This window comes from Pelmatolapia mariae, linkage group LG6 (genome assembly GCF_036321145.2).
Source record: "Pelmatolapia mariae isolate MD_Pm_ZW linkage group LG6, Pm_UMD_F_2, whole genome shotgun sequence".
Taxonomy (NCBI): Eukaryota; Metazoa; Chordata; class Actinopteri; order Cichliformes; family Cichlidae; genus Pelmatolapia; species Pelmatolapia mariae.
This window is the reverse complement of record NC_086232.1, coordinates 36,972,555-36,994,629: the sequence shown is the minus strand read 5'-3', so window position 1 is coordinate 36,994,629 and position 22,075 is coordinate 36,972,555. Positions and strand designations below refer to the sequence as shown.

The window sequence follows — 22,075 nt, the reverse complement described above, 5'->3', positions numbered from 1 at the left end:
AGAAGAAAGGAGAAAATGTTGAAGAAGGCATGAGTGTGCTGGAGGAAGAGGGAAGAGAAGTGCTAAGAGACTAGTGAGTGGCTAGAAGAGCATAATTGCTTTATTTGGTTTGCTTAATGTCCCAAATAATCATCCATTATCCAGAATGGAACGTCAAGAATGTACACAAAAGAAACAAGGAGATATATCACAGATACAGAAAATCATCCTCTCTCTAATCCCACCATCCGTCTCTTTTCTTCCCTCATTCCCACCAGCCTCCCTTCATTTCCCCTCCCTGTGGGTCAGTGACACACAGGGTACAGTGTGCGCATACGTTGTTGTGTACAAGCAGGATGTTGCTGCCATCAGGAGGATTTCCATCTGCTAGAGCATGTAGTCAGAAACAAACCACAAAAGGAGATGGGAAATATTCTCATGGGCCAAGTGAACAAAACACACACACTCATATATACATATATATACAAAATGTACCTAAACAAACACACAAATATGTGCTCCAAACCAAAGTAAATAATCTTTCTAAATTCTTGTTTATGTGCTGGCAAAATACATCGATTCATTGTGGCAACACAAAAGCCTTTTAGTTTGCTTAGTGATTCATTAAAATGTATGAATCACTATGAGCAGACATCCAAAAACTCTCCCAAATATCGAAGACGTTCAAGTGTGTAATCAAATGTTCAGTAATTGCTACTCTAGTATTATCAGTTCAGCTTTTGTTGTGTATGTCTTGCTGTATTTATGGTTTACACAAATGCAGCAAGACCCTTAACGTTCTGAGCTATACTCCTTTGCCTAAAAGTTAAGCATTTTCGTAGAAGTGTGGTTTATTTCATTTATTCTTATTTATTTTACTGTGAAAAGGGGAAAATCCTGTTTCAAAGAATATGAATAAAAAATGTCAGCAAAAATAATAGAAATATTCAGATAATTCTCATATTTATCTTTGTATTTTCATGCTGTTCTTCTATGGACAAACATGAAATTACAAGTCTGACTTATCTGCAGGGGAAAAAAAAAAATTATATAATAATTTCATCATATTGGTACCGGTATCAAAAAAAATTCAATATGATATGATAGTGAGTCAAATCTGCATCGCAGTGAGGCAGCTCTACCTCATCCTCACCTGCTGGAAATTTTAAAGCAGGGTCACCCTGCTCCGTGTCTCACACCCACACACAAAGAATATGCGGATGGGTTATTGGTTAAAACATACAGCAAACTAACAGTATGCACTGACTAATACCATGCAGTGATCACAAAAAGGTAAAGAAGAATAGCGAGAGAGAGAGAAATGAGGGGTTTGAGAGAGCACTTGACTCTTCTGCTTGCTACTGCTGTTTGGTCAGTGTTGCTAGGCAACAGAGCTGCTCTCGTAGGTAGAGAGGCACATGAAGAGTCATCAGTTCTGCCTGCAGCACACACACAAACACGCACACACACACAGAATCATGTGCCAATCCCAGGTGACAAGAGCTGCAAGTCTGAGGTTCTGTAACAAGCCCACTCTAGCCTGTGTGCGTGCGTGTGTATGTGTGCATGCATGCTCGTACACATGCTTCTGCCATGACTCACTCAAACAAGGACAGGCAACATAGCTCATGCTGCATCACAAACCAGCTAATCCAGCGTGTAGTACAACTCAAACGGCAGCCAGTACATTCAAACAGTGAATATGGACAGGCTTCGAGGCTGGGCTGCAGGACAGCCAGGTTACTGTACTACAGATAAATATCACTGTTAAGTCAAAGTCACACAGTATTTTTCCTTTATGCACAAAGTACACACTGCATACAGACCAGACATTTACATGAGTATTAGCCACTCCTTGCCATGTTCCAAGAATGTTAAATGAGGACTTGGTGTAATTTTGTTGTCTTTGGAACAATCATTTTTGAAATAAGAAGCAACACTGAGCCAAAGCTAAGCTTTCTTTTCCGGCCTGAGCACCTGAGATGTGTTTGTGCATGCAGCTGGACGAAATGGAAAGAGAGGCACACATCCCCAGTTTTCCAGTGGGATCGGAGTCTTGATGGGAATATGTAGTATTTAAGCTGGATCAAAAAATTCAAGCATTTCATTTTTTATATTCATGACATGTTGAAAGGGGAATAAAGAAAATCAGAGCGCAATACAAGAGGAAGCAGTGCACTGCTAGACAGGTATGCAAAGTCAGACAGAAAAGGGGGGCAAGAGAACTCAACTCAGTTATTCCACAAAACTATCGCTTAATAAAGTCCTACTTTAAATATGAGCCATGACTAATACGATATCTCTTTTAGTAGTAGACTTCTCCTTTTGGTATAGCACTGAAATTAAAAGATTTAACAATAACCTCTACAGCAAGGGAATCTGGTGGCTCTGTTACATTGTGCTAGCATGCTTTCATAGGCAAGAGTGACTGTAGTGTTACTGCGGTTATACAATGAAGAAACATTTTTATCCTGATGTGAGTGGTCTCTTTTTTTTTGTCTGTAAGACACAAGGGTTTACTAAATGGTTTAACGAATCTAAAAGTGATTAAAGTCATATGTTATGGCCTTAACATATTTTGGAACAAAGTGTTATATAGCACACTTCAAATCACGCAGTGAGGGAGTATCTCAAAAGAATTGTGTCCCATCCATCCAGCAGACTTCTACAGACTTGGAGAGTCAGTTCAAAGGCATACTGAAGCTGTTCTGTTAGCATGTGGCAACCCAATACCACACCACAACACTTTATGTTGTTTTTTCCTTTAATTTGTCACCTGTCGGTAGGTGACTCCCTAAAAAGGTTTCCGATGCGCTGCTAGCCAAAAACCACTGCTTACTCATGCCTATGGTTCAATTTATAGAAATCCTCCATAGGAAAATCAGCCAAGAGCAATGGCATCACTAAGAGCCGGAGGCACAGTGGCAGGCTAATGATTTTCTTTTCCTTAGGCTGGCACACATGCTCAGAGAAAGGATACTGTACCATTTCATTCTGCAAGCAGCTGCTCTGCTAAAATGTGACTTGTGTCTGCAACTCAGATACCGCGGGTTCTCTTTTTAAAAACAATTCAACATTTCTAACGGCCTTTGTTTTAGGCGGTGCGGTTGGACAACAAGGAAGAACAATTTTGATGCCATTTCCTGATGGAGGTGGCACCAATACTATTGTGGCATTCTCTGGAGATTGTTTTAGCTTGTTCCTCAGATTGATGCTTCCTCAGAATTTTCAGTTCCTTAAATATCACATTTGGGTTACACACTTTAACATGCAGCTTTTACTTGATGACAGACTTGTTTTGGTGAAATGAATTCCAGTCACATATGGCAGGAATGTCTGAGAAACTTAAGAGTGTCTGTGACGTAATGCTGAGCTGTCACAGAGTGGCAATCTTAAAGTAAACCATCACAGAATTCTGGGGGGAGCATTATTTTAACACCTCTGCCCCAAGAAGGCAAAAAAAAAATATTCATTTAAAAATACACAGGAACAAAACAGATTTCAGTCAAATTCAGTAATGCATTGACAGATGATTGAGGGCTGACAGTATGCTCCAAATGAAATCAAATCTGGCATGTTTGCAGAATAGCAGGTTTCTTATGAAAATAACCAAGCTGGCTTCGATTGCTGCAGCACAATCAGCGAGCGCAGCTGAACTTGTCAACGTGTTTCCACATCCTCCCTAAACGCCCCGCAGAATGCTCTCACCTGCCACTGTTCAATAAGATCATGCGTCTTTTCCCCCCTTTTGTAGTTTTATCTCATCATGTCTTTTTCCACTGTGGCTCACAACCTCACTAAACAAACAGAGCTCGAGTTGTGGCGTCTATCTTTAAGAGCTGATCGACAGCCTTTGCAAACACGCCATTCCGTTTCATTTGCAGGATCCTGCAGCCGACAGTGCTCTTACATTCACGCATGCACGGTCTCGCACATAGACGGGCAAAACAAGTAAAATTCGGTTGAAAGGTTGAATAAGAAAAAAGTAGTACTTACTACAAAACTACTGTTAACTTTTTCTAAAATGCGTTTTTCGTTTAGTGCCATTGCTTCACCTTTTCTTTTCTTCACTCGTTTCTTTTCCAGCTTTTTACAGGCGTACATCTTACCGGTGGCACGTACTTGGCAGGCACAAACCTGGAAAACAAGCAGCGAATAAAACGTGATCACACTCACATGCGCATTAAAAATAAAACACACGCCCCTAAAATATAACTAATGGAAGTTAATATGTCACACTGCAGATTTTCCCACCCAGCATCACTGGAGTGGCGACAAACGCTGGTGCATTAACTGACGGTTAACGGTTACTTGTAACCAATTAACTCATTAAAGTTTAACTATAACTTTAGTCATTATAATTCCACCTTATAAAAAATTATTTATTCCTCATTTCTTACCTCGCCAAATCCACCTTTTCCTAGTACTCTGTAATGTCTGAAGGTATTTTTGGTTACTGGTTGCCTGCAGAGGTGCAATGAGGAATAAGAAAGGGATAAAGACATAGAGAGACAAAACACAGAGGAGACATTAAATAGGAGTTTATTTCATTTTCACAGACCATGTGATGTTGCAGACAGAGTAATGGTCTAATATATTATTAATCCACCCTGATGACTGCTGTTTCCACCCTGCTTTGGTTTCGAAGCCATTATGCAAAGCATCATCAATTATTAACCACTCACACAGAATCACCGATTTGCAGCACCACCTTTGTGTTTTAGTGCAAAAACCGTTCTTGCTGCTATACTTTAATATTTACTTTTTCGTTATATATCTCTTTTACTGCTTTAGCGACAGTCAAAGACAGTAATTGTTCAGCCTCAGAAGACCTGAACAGGGAATGTTTAGTACGTGCATGTCACGTTTTTGATGTAAATCTTAATGTACATGCTTTGCATGTTTGCTTTTCCAAGTGTGTAATACGCTGTGACTACCCACCTCTCCAACCATTTCCACTGCAGGAAGCGAGAAAAGTACATGGACTCCTGGTAGGAGGAAAATGGAGCTCCACTCAGATAATCACGAACTATTCTGGAGCAAAGGAGAGACAGAGAAGGGGGAGTGGTGACCATTTTAATAACATATCAAATATAACAATAACATCTTACATGTCAGACTAAACCAGGAAAAAACCCAGATTTCATGTTACCCCTAAACGCTTCCTTTTTTTAAACCTTGGCAGTGACTACAAACAGACATCCTTTGACTGAATACCCACTGGATTACATACGGCCACATCTGTATATATCTGTGAACTTTTGTGTGTGCCATGGACATTGCAGAGTTCAAAAGTCACTCTCAGTGGAAATATGGAAAATACTGAATGTCAATATGCCACCATGAAAAACGAAAAATGCCTTTGAACAGAGAAGTTCCACTCAGTTCAACCAGGAAACAGGGGATTTATGGAAACCGGTTTTTATTGAGTCTGAGGTTCAGCGGAATATCTAATCTCATTTTACCTGCCACGTGAATGTGGGTGTAAGTCTGGAAACACACAGACAAAAAAAGGACTGCATTTTTCTTAAATTCTTAGCAAAAGACGGAAGCCACTAACACCCAGCAAAAATATAACTCTCTGCGGGGTCACAAAGGGTGACAGTCTCACCGTCTCCTAGCCGTGCATAAACTGGCACTCCGCTGGGAGTTGTTAGGACACGACTCTTTGACATCCGTGCGTCATCCTCGTAGATCAGTGTCTGTTTTCAATGGTCTCACCACAGATGTTTGACTTAAACACCATCTCTTGACACTAAAGCGGTGAGCTAAACAGCACTGATGTGTTGCGGTTACTTTAAGGCTGAGCTATCTACTGTGCTTGCGTTAAGTGTTGGCAGATTACATATTTTAAAAAGTTGACTGACATAACCACCAGGACGTCACCCAGTGGCTTTGGATTCTGCATTTTGAAGCTTCAGCGTTGCTGCTCTTTAAAAAAACACCAAAAAACCCAGAAGTAACTGTTATGGATGAAAGGGTGGAGTGCTGAACTATCAGTTAACGTTAGCTAGCTTAGTTAGCAAACTGCATTCTTAATCTGTACAGATACAGCATACAGACACACATATTCAATTCAATTTTATTTATATAGCGCCAAACCACAACAGTCGCCTCAAGGTGTTTTATATTATAAGGTAGACCCTACAATAATACATACAGAGAAAAAACCGACAATCAAATAACCCCTTATGAGCAAGCACTTTGGCGACAGTGAGAAGGAAAAACTCCCCTTTAACAGGAAGAAACATCCGGCAGAACCAGGCTCAGGGAGGGGCGGCCATCCGCTGCGACCGGGTAGAGTCGCATATCAGCTATTTAGTGCTAAATAACAGACTAATGAAATAGTAACAGAAGCACAAACACCTTAGATGATCTGTACTACACAGCAAGTCATATTATTAGATTTATAATCTATAAAAAATGTTTCAAAGCGCACCAACAGGACACATTCCCTCTCTCTAACACATTTGACTCTAGGAGTCTTTTTCAAACCAGCCTGACACAATGAGGAAATGCAGTTTTTAACTACCTTATTTTTAAGATCCAGGGGTTGCCCCTTGATTTAAATGAAAGGTCAGTTTCTATTGCTAAAGTCTCTACAGCCAGACCAAGATAGAAAATGGCAAAACTGCAATTCCTGAAGTGGCCACTTAAGGCTGAGTCAGTCATCATTGAAAATGTCCAACTTATCAAGATAAAAAGGTCACTGATAGCCTGGTACAAACATTTATAGTAGTCATTTATCTATAGTCGATAGCTGTCTGGCTTCACCTCAACTAGTTGAACTGGACCTCTTAACCATATTTGTGGTTTTGGAGTCTTTGGGTTAAATTTTTAATGGATCGTGACTTGCTGTTTGATGCAGACTATTCAAGGACTTTATGCTTCAGTTCTGGTGAGAAATTGAAATATTTTAATAGTCTGTCACAAATTAGAAGGTATTTGTGTTTGTGCACGGATGGAGCTTTTTAATCATTCTTCATCTTATCCAAATACGGAATAATAATTTAAACAGAGAGAGGAGTCATATGCAGACACTAAATTAACTAAACTTTCCATAAAAGATGGACCTTAGCAATCCAAACCCCCAGGTCGCAATGCAAACATCAGCTTAAAAAAATAATAATAATTTAATTATTAAACAATAAAACAGACTCCCAAAGACTCCTTACAGTACCCCTCTAAGCCATTTAACAGTCAACTATAATAGTCAACATGATGCAAAATTATCAAATATAAGGACAGGAGAAGTTTCTTCAAAGCAAGCAGTAATCATCTTCATTATATTTATCCTTATAACAAAAGCTGCACTATTCCCAAACTACAAAAACCCCACATGAAATAACAAATACTCTGGGACAGTCATGACAACCACTGCCCGGTGTGATCACAACCTCCTCTACCAGCCAACAACACATGACTAAAAACCAGAGTTACAGCACACATTCTCCTCAGCCACCCAAATGTCAAAGATATGCTCATATTTATCCAGCAGATTTTCCTTGACCATATTTTAAAATTACTTCATCACTAAGGAGGACAAGGATAGCTGCCTGTGGTTACCAACAGTGCTGGAGTAGCTGTTCTTGGCAAAAAGACTTGAGAGTAGAGAGTTTCCATCGGGGAAGCACCCTCGGCTGTGTGAAAGAAAACTGAGTTATGTCATTATGGAACTCAGTTGCTCTGTAAATTAAGTGAACATCCATTTGAATTGTTTGCAGGAGGAGAGTGTCAACAGGATTTTATCAATCTACCCTTTGTTGTTTCTCAGCCTACAAGGGGTTTGTGTACATAAAATCTTTCTCCTAAACACGTGCATTAGCATGTTTCTTGTTCCTTGTGTATCAAACTTCAGTTTCCACTCTGTCACTGAAGAAATCAAGAAACAAAAACTATTTCCTCCCAGATTCTGTTCGCTTATCGGTTTGACAGGCCTGAAAGGGGCTCCAGAAAGGAAAGAGCTGAGCAGAGCTGCAGACAGCCATCACTGGGAGTAGAAATAAACACAGCTACAATATGGCTTTTGTTAAACAAAGGGAGCGGGAGAAGACAAGAAGAGGGAAGAAAAATCAGCAGTGAGACCTTTGTCAACACAGCGGATACACAAAACATCACGATACACATGAGATGGGCCACACACACACTACTCTCAGTATGACATAACAATATGTTCCACTGCACCAAGAAAATAAAAAAATAAAAATCCACAAGTGAGCTAATATATTTCTGTTAGTGGGAGTGCAGCTCTGCCAAAAGTCACGTTCACACGTGCAGCACCATGCTTTCCTACAGGTTTTCCCTTTGAGAGAAAAAACAAACAAACAACGGAGCAAACGCTGGTTCAGAATTACACATCGGAATAAAATATGAAGTTACACAACGGAATAATACAAATAATGATAGTGGAAGGAAGAAGTGATGACCAGAGTTGGACGGGAATCCCATTCAAAAACATCTGAGCTGCTGCTGCACGGCTTCAACACGTGCCTGTGTTGTTCTCTTCGCCGTTTTGCCCCGCTCTCCTTCACACTCTCTTTCCATTTCTCCTCACTTTTCCCCTAATTCTCCTTTTCGTCCTCCTTTCCTTACTCTGTGTAGGTTTTCTAACGATGCGTCCATTTCTTCAGACTTAGCACTTCATCGCCGATGCTGTGCTTCTCACATCAACAAAAGCGCAGTATTCTGGTTATCCTCGTTCTCACACCGTTTCCCTGCTCTCCCTGATGCCCTTTGGACAACTTGGAGGAAGACATTTATGCAGGAAGAAGGAAACTTGCCTAACTGAACATGACTTGACATGAGAGGTTCTGTTGAGGTTTTTCTGGGTTTTGCTCATCTTAAACATAACCAATGAAGCTCCCAGTTTTAGTCCAGCACAAACCACATCACCTCACTTCTTCTACACATGCATTTGCCAACTTTTTCCTTCACACACCACCTCCTGCTGTGTGTCTGCATTGCTCACTCAGCCTCTAAACCCTCAAGCAAATCTCCCCAACACAGAGAAAATTAAGATATGTGAATAAGCTTTAGATAAACTAAACAAAACTTCATACTCAATTAAAATCATCGGGTCTAGGAAACTTCTTGGGAAAAATTAATCACTGCCTCAAAACATTCTGGCAACCGCACGCTTGTCCCTGTCAGCCACTTTGACTAGCTAACTTTGCATTCCTGTCTTCATGGGTCTGTGAAAGTGGCTGTGCTCTGTCAATCAGACATTTGCATAAAGGTTCCCTATACCTGAAGGAGGGAGATAATATCTGACTGTATGCAAGAGTGCATGCTGATATCATAGCTGGGTGTTTTCTCAGCAATCATCCCCACTTCTCTTGAGCTCCTGTTTGGTGAAGCTTAAGTGAATCAAAGGTTAGTGACAGCATTTCCAATCCAAATCCATTTGCCCTTGTGGTTATGAGCTCAGACTTCACAGAAATTTTGATTTTGCCAGCAATGACAACACATGGCTCCATCAGCCCGCTGATTTAATGCATGCTGTACATGTTACATGTAAACCTGACACATTTGTGTTGTTTATCATCTGTTGTTTTAGAGTAAGATTTAGATTTTATGTGCTATGTGCATAAACTAAATTAATCCAGTTAAAAAAAAAAAACGTGGTGGGGGCGCACCATCTTCCCAGAAAGGAAGCCCACAGATGGAGTTTTAATTTGCATATTGCCCAGAAGCTTCCTGAAGATGACCTCATAGATCTTATCATCAGGAAGCTTGAATCTATTTAACACTACAGTTAATAATGTCTTCTTCTGTGATGTGATCAAGTGATTTGTCAACCAGAGACTGATAACAGCTAGATGGGTGCACAACATTTCTGGTGGTGTTAAATGCTAAAAAGAAAGGTTGGGTTTTTTTGTTTGTTTTTTGGTAACCAACCAACTGATTCCATGGCAATGCTGTTTTCACCTTTCATGTACCAAAAGAAAAATATATGAATTATAATTCTAGGCATTGATTACAATTATCCCAGTAAAATAGTAAAAAGAATACAGGAATAGACCCCAATGTGTGTTAAGCAGACCTGGGTCACCGAGGTGGTTTGGTCAGTTCACTGTTAAATGTCAAACAATCTGAAAACATCACCTTTGTAAAAGTAATCTGATGTATTGTTAAATATCAAACTCGGGATAAAATAAGAATTGCAAAGCTGCTTTAATAGAATTGCAGAATCACAATGTGCACCAGGAAATTTGGCAGAATAAGCTCTCTTTAATAGTAGACTTGTCGTGGTCCTGGGCCTTTGACCTAGTGTTCTGAGTCCTATACCCTTGGTTTTGTTTTTTGGATCTTTGTGATTACCTTTGTGCTATGGGTTCTTGTTTACATTTTAGTATAGATGTGCATTTACTTCTTTGTGTGTTTCAGTTTAACCTAGCTTCCCTGTGTTCCATTGTAGTTTGTTGTCAAGTTTTTGTCTCAGAGTTAGGTATTTCGCTGTTTACTCGTTTCCTGTTTTATTTTGACAGTCATGCATCTTTGGTGTTTTGTATTTAGTTTCAGTTATCTTTCCCATCTATTACCTTTCCCCTTGTTATCTTGTTTAAATATTATCTGGTGTCTCCCCTTGTCCTCTCTTGTGTGTTCTTCTTGCTTTGCTTTTTTTCTAAATTGGCTCTGGTTGTTGTTGTAGATTCTTTGTTAGCTTCTGCATTTTGGACTTTGCAATTTTCTGGACCAAGAAGCATGTTGTTTCAGGTCCATGAAGCTTTGTCCTCCACACAGTGTTTCATAAGAGCCTGGTTAGAGCCTGGTTATCATTTTCCAAACATCTTGCCAAACTAAATTCACTCAGTTGGAATCTAACTAAAACAAATCCAACAACAAATGCCATCAGCTAACCAATCGGCACACAGTGCAATCATCTTAGGGATTAAGAATAACAACAACAGATTATAGCATATGCTGTTAAAAATATGTAATATGCTTTTTATGTGTTTATTACCATTGCACTTAGCATTGTAATATAATTTAGAAACCAAAGCACAAACTGCGATGGCGTCAAAATAATTGAGATGATACTACAATTATGAGCGCATACCTGAGTATCACTGAGGTGTACGTGTGTCACTGTATGTTCAATAAGAAGTACATGTGTGGGTAATAATCCAGAGTCTGTTTGCTTCTCCTGGCTCTCAGAGCAGGAAGGAGAAACACCTGCAAGTGTGTTTGTGTGTGTTTGTAAACCTGTTTGTGTGTGTGTATGTGGCGAACACTGAGGTGGCTGTTGTTTTCATGCCAGCCATCCGGATGCTCTCTCTGCCCACTGCTCTTTTTTCATTTGGCTCAACTGTGCGTACGTATTTGCGAGTGAGTGTGTTTGTGTGTGTGTCTGTGTGTAATACGGCATTCCAGGTGCCCGCTGCCTCATCATCAGCAGTGACAGGGAGCAATGGTCCATACACACACACTCTCTCTCTCTCTCTCTCTAAAGATTCTGCTAGTGCCCCTGCACTTAGATGCCCAGACGCAACCATGGCAAAAAAATAATCATAATAATTATATTTTAAAAAAAATAAATAAATCAATGTATAAAATTCCATTTGAATTTTCTCTCCACAGCCTGTCTGCATGAGGGCTGAGCAAATAAAAGAACAAATAAAAGCAGCAAGTTAGATTTAAAAACATACTTGGTGCAGTCATTGAAGAGCTCCTTACACGGACTCTGCTCCAACCTCTCCCGGCACCCAGCGACAACATCCTGGGGTATGTCAGGCAGATGGGCTGCCGACTTGAGGGTTTAAAGAGACAGAAAAACAGCAGGTGAGGCAAACAGATGCAGAGAGACAGAAGAGAACATGCTCAGTGTAACATGGTCACAGATTGTTGAAGATGTGAAAATAGATTTTATACCAGAATTGTGCTTGAATCTTTCTGTTAGTGAAAAAACAAAACAAATTGAAGTTCCCCTGTCTGTTTGCTCCGACTCATTTCAGTCAGTGAGAACATTAGCATTTATGTGAATCAGCTTAAAAATAACTGCCTTGTGCAGCTGTAGTGAAAACACAAAAGAAGACCTAATGGGACAGTGAAGTACACATTCACACATGTAAGAGCCAGAATTAAATGCATGACTTGACCATTTTATCTCCAGCTTACTTTATTTACCGATAGCTGAGCATATTTCCAGTTAGCAAACAATTAAATAAACCCTAAGCAGTTTTATTACACTGAATAAAATTCAATGAGACAATCATCTGGAAGTGCATGTATTAACTTAAACTAATATATAAATAATTTATGGCCGTATCATGCAGCCCTGTAATTAAATGAGCAGGTTGGTGCATCTTACCCCATTATTAAAGTATGTGTCTAAAACATTCAGTCCACAGTCCCTCCTTTTCTCATCAGGAGCTAGCTGATACATAGCCTGTCACAGAAAAACAGAAGTTGTAGGAACCACAGCAAGCCATGCTCATTCAGCCATCTTTAAAACTTCTCCAAATAAGGTCAAAGAAAGTCACAGAGAAGAAAGCAAAGAAGGCTGAAGCAAAGAGGGAAAGATGCTGCGTTAATGAACAGAGGAAATGAGGGACAGCTGACTAATGGTGAAGAGTTAGCAAAGACAAAACATCTCGTTTTAGTCAAGGCAGCAAACTGGGAACTATTTTCTTCTTTGCACCATCACAGATTGTGTCTTTGGTCAAATATGGCTGTAGGCAGGGACACAGTCTGGAGTTTGACTGCTTTGCGCCGTGTGTTTTGTTTGAAAACACGCTCCGCAGAGACGAATGGGACTGAGCAGCACTACTACGCATCAGCCAAGACACAAAGTCCTCGGGGAGACTCGTGGCACATGTTGACGACTAAAAAGTTGCTCATTAAATTTCAAGCATTTGTCAGTTGGTGTGTATATATATATATGTCTGCCTACCTTAAAAAAACCTAAAACTAAAAGAAACAAAAACAACACAAATCTAGGACCCCATTAAATTCCTCGCCTGTTTTCCCTTCTTGCATACCATCAGGGGCCTAGACACAAGCTTGGGCCTGTGTTTGCCTGCTCACCCAGGGGACCTGCCTCTGATGTTGGCTTGACCTCATGGAGGAGTGCATGGAGGAAGGGGAGGAGTCTGCTCCCTGACAGCTTCTCTAAGTCGCTAATCACCCACTACGCCCACCCCACCCACCTCCCTATGTGACTGCCAAGAACAGGCAAGGGGACTTTGCACTGACTTTCCTTTCCTGTCCTGTTGCGTTGCAGGCCCTGATCCAGGAAGGTCTCGTGGGAGAAATCATAGACATATGAAGGTAAAAAAGACAGAGAAAGTGAAAGACTGGCAAGAAGGTGACAAAGGGGGTTCTGTAAGACACAAGAACACTTATAAGGATATCAGAGAATATGCAGAGTAGTTGCAATGGACTCAAAGTCTTACCACAGCATCCATAAATTCCATGCAGCGCTTCAGCTCTGGCCTTGTGTCACAGTACTGACGGAATAACAGCCGACCAATGGGCTGCTTCTCACATAGACTAGTGTAGTCCCTCTCTGAGATGAAGACAGGGGAAGGAAAAAAGATGAGGGGGAGGGAGAGAGAAGGAGAAATGTAATACAACACACACTGGACATTACGCTACACCAGCGAGTCCATGAGATGATTACGCCAGGAGGAAATGATAACCCTGCGGCATGAAACTGTAAGTAACTGTATATTTTTGCCCAGCGAAACAAAAAATAAATTCTCTTTGATTTCGGGAGTTGGAAACCATTGAGCTATATCACTATATTAGTGGGCTTAAGGGATAAATTGTTTTCATTTGAATTAACTTTGCGTTGTGAGCCAAAGTGAGAAACGAACTGGTGGATGCCTTTTATAGTTCTCACAGTTAAACTCGAAATAGTCGCGAAAGGGCAATTAAAGGGCAGGAACTGTCACGTTTCCTGGTGACAGCAAAACTGTAAGCAATTTTTTTCTGCTTCTGTTTTGAAACGCATCTCCATCCACATGAAATACAAAAAAAATTCATTTAAAAAACATATACATTTCAAAATACTGTGCCAAGGACAGGCTTAATGTCCGAAAATTTGTTTTGAGGAGCACAAAGAAACACTAAAAATTAAGTCTAGAAACACGAATTCTCAATTTTGATCACCCCATTCGCTGGTGAAGCGCCCTTTTAAACATTTTAAACCTCAGCATGAGCATTTTAACAGCTGCCATCTTAGTGTTTTGACGTGGAATGTGACAAGAAGGGGCAGGTCTGTGTGTAAAACCGCACACTTACTACAACAACCTGGCTGTCAGTCACAAATCATAAGCCAACGAGCATACCGCAGATAATCCACCATTTTGAAACATAATACATATGTCAAACATAGTTTGACCTAAAATGAGTGACTGAGTCCACAAGCTCAGAAAAACAAATGTCTCCAGAGTTCAAGACAGAAAACCATTTTCTATAGGAGCAACAATCTTTTTGCAAACACACTTACTGTCATCTGGTGGCCTACAAATAAGAAGCCTCGTTTTTCACACCAGGAAGCGACGTCCATGTTTTACACTGACAACGTACCAGTCCTCTCGTCCTTTGTTAGCTAACAACAAGCTAGCACTAACTAGCTGCTTTACAAAAAATACAATAAATAAATTAAAAAAATTAAACTTTTTCCCCAGAGTATATTTTGGGTTTTTTTTTTATTATACAGGGTGAAAGATTTGTATTTGTATTGCTTGGCATGTTTAACCAAAGAAAAGCAGTACTTGCTATAATCAATAGATTAGGATAATGGACACTGAAGTTGCTTAAAAGAAAAGCTTAAAAACTGTGAATCTGAGAAGCCCTTATCTACAGTACTCTGCAGAGGTTTTCAGCCACCCGTCATTTTTTATGTTTTTCTAGAAAAATGTAAAATGTGTGCAGTGATTTTTTGAAGCGTGCAAACCTAGATGGAAATATCGTATACAAAGCAAAAACAGGGGGGTTTTTCATCTGAAAATACAGATGGAGGTACATTGAGCAGACTGAAATGTAGAATGCAGAATGGAAGTAAAATATAAACAAATAGGGAGTGGGTCAGGACTTTTCCTCATTATTTTATATCCAATACCTCTTAGCTAAAACAAGGTTTTTCCTACAAATAAACACACTTTTTTCCCCAGACAGATCTAGCTATTAATTTTACACAAAGTAATGGGGATCTACACAAAAATTAAAAAAAAAAAAAAATGTAAGGGTCAAGTTAAAAGAAATTCGGCCTCCACCTTACAAAAAAAAAAAAAAATTCTACCTTAAAAAAAAAGGGGAAAAAAAGAAAAAGAGACGTATTCTTTTCTGGAAAAAAAAAGAAAAACACCACATGATGTCACATATCTGTTTTTTCTGTACATATCTTAGGATTTTTTCATTTACACGTTTCTGTGGCACAGCTGGCCCTGCCCCTATTAGCACTAATGGTGTCCATTTGAGTCATATTTCCTCTTGTACCAGGACGCTTTCCATCATTGGTTGACGCTAAGGATGCGCAGGCACACAGGCAAGATAAACATACAAACAAAAACAGGCCACACACATTCATATACACAGAGGAAGAGAGATGCTAGGTATGAAAATTTGGGAGTGCTAACAGCTACAGGCAAACCTCCAACAGTAAATGAAATCTTCACAACAGCCCTCTCTTCTGCACTGTTTATTACACAGGATTTACTTCTGCTCTGCAGCTCAGCGTTTCCTATTCAAACTTGCCACTTACATGACCACAGCACCTAACTTATCAGGTTGGTCGGCAAACAGAATAGAGATAGGATTTTTTTTTTATTACTTCCCTTTACACAAAGAGGCTGCTGTATTTAAAATCTGACCAACAGAAGCCCTTTCACAAAACTTTATACTGTACTTTGTTACACTTTCTTTCAGACATTATCTTTCAACTTTGATCACCAAGATTTCAGAGGCCTGCTTTGGTGTTTCCCCATCAGCTCTGTGCGGGAGCGGGGAAAGCCCTTTACACTCATAGCTGATGAAGGCAATTTCAGAGCGTTTGAACAGTATTTGGAGCAGTTTATTTGAACTCTGGAGTGGAGTGGTCTGGCCGGAGGAGAACAATGGTGTAGCTGTGTATGACATCTGTATCCCCAAATGTGGCTTGCGTGCTACTCTTGACAATCATTGAAGAGGTTACTGACAGCGTACGATTAAGAGAGCACAAGTGGCTTTTATTTAACAGGGGACAATAGACGATGCGAACCACAGGAAGTTGGTAAAAAGAGACAGGGCAAGATACTCGTCCCGTATTCATTAGCAGGCATAGAGAAATCAAAATATGAAATGCAAATTAATTAATCATCCAGTTGGTTTAAATAAACCATTACATCATCGGCACTGTAAAAAGCTGTACTGTGAAGTGGTGTTGGTAGAGGTGGTGACAGAGGAGAACCAGCTCAGGCTGTCTTCTCTATGTCAAGATATTTCATGTGAATTCGAAAGCTTGAAGAGGCCATGGTGGTGCAGTGGTTAGCACAGTCACCTCACATTAAGAAGATTCCTGGTCCAAACCTCCTTTCTGTGAGGATTCTGCATATTTTCCACATGGTCTCCAGGGACCCCAGCTTCCTCCCCCAGAGTCCAAAAGGCATGCATGGCGGGCAAACCGGTGATTCTAAATTGCCCATAGGTTTTAGTGTGAGCATGAATGGTTGTCTCTGTCTCTGCATTGGCTCTGTGATGGACTGGCATCTTGTGCACAGTGTACCCTGCCTGTGTTCCTGTGATAGCTGACAATTTAGTAAAATAGGTAGAGAATACCCAAACTAATAAATGGCCAAAGCACAACATCAACATTGGCTTAGTCTGATAGTAATTTTCAAGCAACAAACCACCATTGCTAGAAAATTTACCAGTGAAGTGCTGAAGAACTGCTGGACTAAGTGTGAGAATGGATTTTTACTTACTGTTGCACTCTGCTCAACCAAGACTGGCTCCAAATATGAGCACATTCTCTAACTGCTCTAACTTTGTCCTCTTTAAAAAAAACAAAAGCCAAAGAAGACAACTGATCTTTATATATCTCTTGTTCTTAGACAACTGAATGCATTAACACCCCTCACAGTGGCCGTGAAGACAGTCTCCCAGAATATAAAGTACTGAATATAAAGTGCGTGAAACCGACCCAGAGGCAGAACACAACACATTTTATATTTTCATTGTTTTAGTGGTTTTTGTTTTTACTTTCACACAGGGTGCTGCACCACACCTCACTTAAATGAAAGGCCTCAACAATCACAAACAGCTCAGGCTGTGCTTTACAATATCATCCGTGATAAAACCAGAATACATTTTTCTGTATAATAAAAATGTCATAGTGTGATATAACAGTCTATAACAATACCATGAATTTAAATGCCCTATGTGCGCAACAACGAGACAAGCCCAGGCATGTCTGAAAGCAAGAGCAATGTCAGTATCCGATTGAGACTAAGTATCTAAAAAAGCTTCAAAAACCTGCAACAAAACACAGTACTTTGCAAAATACGTGAGAAAAATGTTCCGGCTAAATGTACGGTAATGTCGAAAACAAGGGCTTTAAACAGTTGTTTTACACTTTTACCTGAACATCCTAGGCTACTGTTGCATTTCGCCTCCATTTCCTACACTTCTAAATGCTGCTGACTGCAAGCGGTAAGCATCAAAAACATTTTTTCAATATCTTCTTTCTGTATCATCAGAAATGTTATTATTATTATTCTTTTGTTATTATTACTAGTCGTTATCCATTACAACAAATTATCGGATAGTTTTGAGGCTAGCCTGCCCGCCCTGACAAACAGGTATAGATCGACTTTCTAAGCCATTTTTTCACTATTTAATTTCTCACTGAGCATTAGACTAGTGAATTCAGCCAGCTGACAAAAAACATGAAACTTTGGGTTGGCGTCCCGTCGGTCGTTCTGAAAATTAAACAAACATTTCTTTTGTTCAAAGAAAATGACACATATAGCAGTTTCAGTCATTAGTTGCTTGTCTTTTACCACCAAATATCCTGTTTCTTTACTCTGTTATATCATTATAAAGACGGGCGAAATCTGTTTACAAAGGCCCTCTGACAAGGTTTCAGTCTAGCATGAGAAGTTTTTCAAGTATTTCGGGACATTTTCATCCTAATGACGAGTTTTGCTTGTTGCTCCAGTGGTGGCAGTTCTCTGCTGAATCACAACACAACTGGCTGACTCTTTAAGGTGACAACATCTAATTTGCGTAAGAAAGAAGCCACAGAAACTATTGTGAAATTGTCTATAAAGCATTTTTTCCCACTGATAGCAAAAAGATCCCTGTTTCTCAGTAGGACTGTCAAAATTAGGAAAAGTATCTGTGTCACATTTCATTTTTACTCAGTAAGTTTCTCAGAATTCTTTAAATAAAAAGTACATTTACACCAGTTGTTAGTGTTTGATTTTTGCTGTACCCATTCACAGGTTTGCAACACACAACAGATCTTTTTATGAATAAACACAGGAGAATTTTTTCTTTATTTTTTAATTATGGTAACAAAGCTTTTCTATGACACTGCAGATCCACTTCAATGTTACTGATGTTGTGCCTTCTCTCTCCAGTAGATTTTTCGTCCTATTTGTTGTACATGGTTTTCCATCCCAACCAGTCGAGGCAGATAGTTGCCCCTTCCTGATACTGGTTCTGTCCAGGGTTTCTTTCACAGTTGTGCTTCCTCAAAGGTGACTGCCTGAATGTTGGGGTAATCTCTCTAATGTTGTAGGATCTTTACCTTACAATTTAAAGGATCTAGAGATGATTGTTATTGTGAATTGATGCGATATAAAATTTAACTGGACTAATGCTTTTGACTTTTTGACTGTCATTTGTGTAGAAGGGAGTAGTTTAAGTAATTTGAAGCACATACATTTTTTCTTTTTTTGCATACTCCTTATCTACATTTAGATTTCTATGAGGATGTTTACTCATACTTTTTGTGTTCCCCAACTGCAAAAAAACCCCAATTTCTCAATAATGTCTTCCTTGCTTATGAGGAACCTATCCAATTTCCTAAATATGAACAAATGTGAAAGGAGATTGGGAAAGAGGGAACGCACACAAGGCAACAAGGTGTCAGAGAAAAATGGAACTGGTAAATAAGGGGATTAAAAAGAGAGGAGGGAGCACTGTAAGGCTCGAACTAGCACGGGATACTAACTGTCTGAGCCAGTGAATGCAGCTGTAATTACAACTCAATCAAAACTCCAATTTAGACCAAGACAGAGTAGATTAGTGAGACAGTGAACAGTCAGCTAAATGCTCACAAGCGTGCAATAGGTGCAGGAGTGCATGCCCGTGTTTGTGTGCAAACAGACACCTGCACGGCCAATGCTCACTGCTGCTATGCAACAAGCATTTAGTCTCCATCCAAAATACCTATGCTTTCAGGACCATGTTAACAGGCTAACGTGTTTGCAGTGATCAAAAGTAAGAGGTGCCCATATAATATGTGTATTAACTATGCCAAAAAAAATAGAATGGTAAGAAAGAGATGGGCAAAAAAGAAAGAAAGATGGAGAGAGAGGTCTAAGGCTGGCAGACAAAGTGCCTGCAGCCCACATAATGTAATCTAAGCTTCCTAGAATTACCGTTCACTTGTCAAGGCTAAGGTCAAATGCCTGACATTATCAAGACACAACAAAGACTCTGCTATCAGTGGCTACACTGTATTCTGTCCACTGTGCCCGCACTCTGAATGGGCAAGTGTGAGTGTTTCTGCACGTGTGTATGTGTGCACGCACATAACTACACGCCTGTGTGTTTAAGCACACCAGGAGGATTATTTTGATCTTGTACTCCGTGTGATAGGGAAATTACGCAATAGCATCTATGTAATAGTGACGTACATAAACCTTAACAGCTGCTGTATGCGTGCATGCACACACACAAGGACAAACACACACACGGGCAGGCACTTATTGCCCATTTTTAGAATCCTGTGCACATTAATATCCAAATGGGAATAAATACATGCAAGGTTATATTTATGTGCTGGGTACCATCCTCCTCACACATAATAATAATAATAATAATAGATGGATAGATTTCAGGTTACACAAAGACATTTTACATTAAATAACCAGAATTGCTGCTTTGCTGTTCTAGGCCTGTGCCTACCAGTTAAGCCAGCGGCCCCCAACCCCCAGGCCACGGACTGGTACTGGTCCGTGAGTCGTTTGGTACCGGGCCACGAGAATTGAGGCTCGGGTGTGAAATTTATGGTTTTCAGGGTTTTTATCGGTTTTATTTTGTTGTATTTATCCGCGACACCTTAAAGGCCGGTCCGTGAAAATATTGTCAGACATAAACTGGTGCGTGACACAAAAAAGGTTGGGGACCGCTGAGTTAAACTACAGCTTACGAACACGTCTGTCCAGACAAAGGCAGTGGAGGCAGTGAAAAAAGCAAAAATGATCATAGAAACTAACAGATTCAAACAAATAACGGATAAACATCGTGAGTTTTGAGTAGTGATCTGAACATGGACAGATCAGTGCTGTCTTGGAGATAATGGTGAGAGAGGAGAGAGCTTTAACGACTTCTTTTGCTTGGTCCTGATTGGTGTTGACAAGAATTTGGCATTAAATGAGTAGAGGCTGATGGAAGGTGTGTGGTGATGAACAGAAGGACTCTGAAATGGATTCTGGTGTGGGACAGGAGCCCAGTTAAAGTTTTGAAGGGACGGGGGTAATAGTGGTTGCAGAACTACGGCATTTAGTAGTTTACTTTACTTGTACCATAAAGAATGCAGTTGCAGTAGCAACATCTGGATGTGCTGGAGGCATGGATAAAAGTTTTGGAAGCAAAGAAAAAAAGATTTTCTGGGACTAAAAAAAAAGTTCTTTGCTACGACACGCTGAGGTTAAAGGACAGAAGTACTAAAAATTACTCAGACGCAGAGTGGAGTTGCTGATGGTGAGGCATATTTGGGGGTTTGGGACCAATCATGTCCTGATTTATAATTTTAGTTTGAGCCAGTAAACTTTCATCTGTGATTTAATGGTGGTGGTGTCCAACTTCCCCTGGACACCATCGGCAGCAGACGTTGACATCATGTTGAAGTATGACGCTATCAAAGGGAGAGGATCCAGAGGTTGAATAGAAGAGGGACAAGCATTAAACACAGGGGATGTCCTGTGATAGAGGTGCACCTGGGCTTAAGTTCATGAACTGTTGCTTTGTTGTTTGAGATACATGACATTGCTGTGGCAGGGTTATTAATGGTGGGACAAAAGAACAGTGTGGTTGTTGGTATCAAAACTCGTACTGAGCTCGAGGAAGATGAGGATGCAGTGTTAACCAGAGGCCGAATCAGGAAGGGAGAATAGTGACAAGAGATGAGTACACACTGGGGAATTCCCCAAGCAACTACACACCTAACAAGCATGAAAAAAAAAAGGGGGGGGGGGGGGGGTAAGGATGTCCATATCCATTGTGATTGTTAGCTGCTTAGAGACTTTCAGGTTGAGACTGGAAATCTGGTGTATTGCAACTCCTGGACATGACCATGACTGTGAATATGGAAGTTAGTCTGCTGTATGAAACTGAAGCCCTGTAGCGGTTCCAGAAACTGTACAGCCACTTACAGTCATTATTATTATTAATGCGGACATGAAAATCACCTGGGATAGGAACAAAAAGGTGAGAATGCACACAACTGGACCAGAGATGGAGATCAATTTTTTCAAGATTAGGATAATTAGTTGTATATGTGAGGGCTTGCGATCTGAAATCAACACGACGAGAAGTGCAATCAACACCGAGTGTCATGAGAGACATGTCCTCAGCGAATATGTGCATCTACATCTTTGACTCTGCCTTCTTCCTATCCTCTCCTGTCCTCAAAAGATCTTTTCTCTCGTTGTAAAAAGCCTCTCTCTCCCTCTGTGTTTCTGTTTTCCACTCGTGCTCTCTGTAACTCTCCTGTTCTGCCACTCTTATGTTTCTCTGAAGTGGCTGAAAGAGTGAGAGAGAGGGAAAGAGCTGCAGATAGTGGGAGGGAAAGGCATGGAGATAGAAAAGAGGGAGGGTATGCGAGTATGTGGGGGAGGGTAGCACTGCAATCTCTGGCAAAGATAGCTGTGACGCACTA

The 22,075-nt window shown here is 40.3% G+C and overlaps 1 protein-coding gene across 2 annotated transcripts in view; it reads right to left on the bottom strand.

Moving 5' to 3' along the window:
- grk4 (G protein-coupled receptor kinase 4) overlaps positions 1 to 22,075 on the bottom strand; it is a 51,817-nt gene that overhangs the window by 15,767 nt on the left and 13,975 nt on the right. For both annotated transcript variants that reach the window (XM_063476843.1, XM_063476842.1), the window contains exons 3-8: positions 13,374 to 13,486; positions 12,290 to 12,367; positions 11,628 to 11,728; positions 4,921 to 5,013; positions 4,380 to 4,443; positions 3,976 to 4,116 (exon numbers count right to left, since the gene is read on the bottom strand). In XM_063476843.1, coding sequence (XP_063332913.1) covers positions 3,976 to 4,116; positions 4,380 to 4,443; positions 4,921 to 5,013; positions 11,628 to 11,728; positions 12,290 to 12,367; positions 13,374 to 13,486 — 590 coding nt within the window. The remainder of the gene's footprint in view (positions 1 to 3,975; positions 4,117 to 4,379; positions 4,444 to 4,920; positions 5,014 to 11,627; positions 11,729 to 12,289; positions 12,368 to 13,373; positions 13,487 to 22,075) is intronic.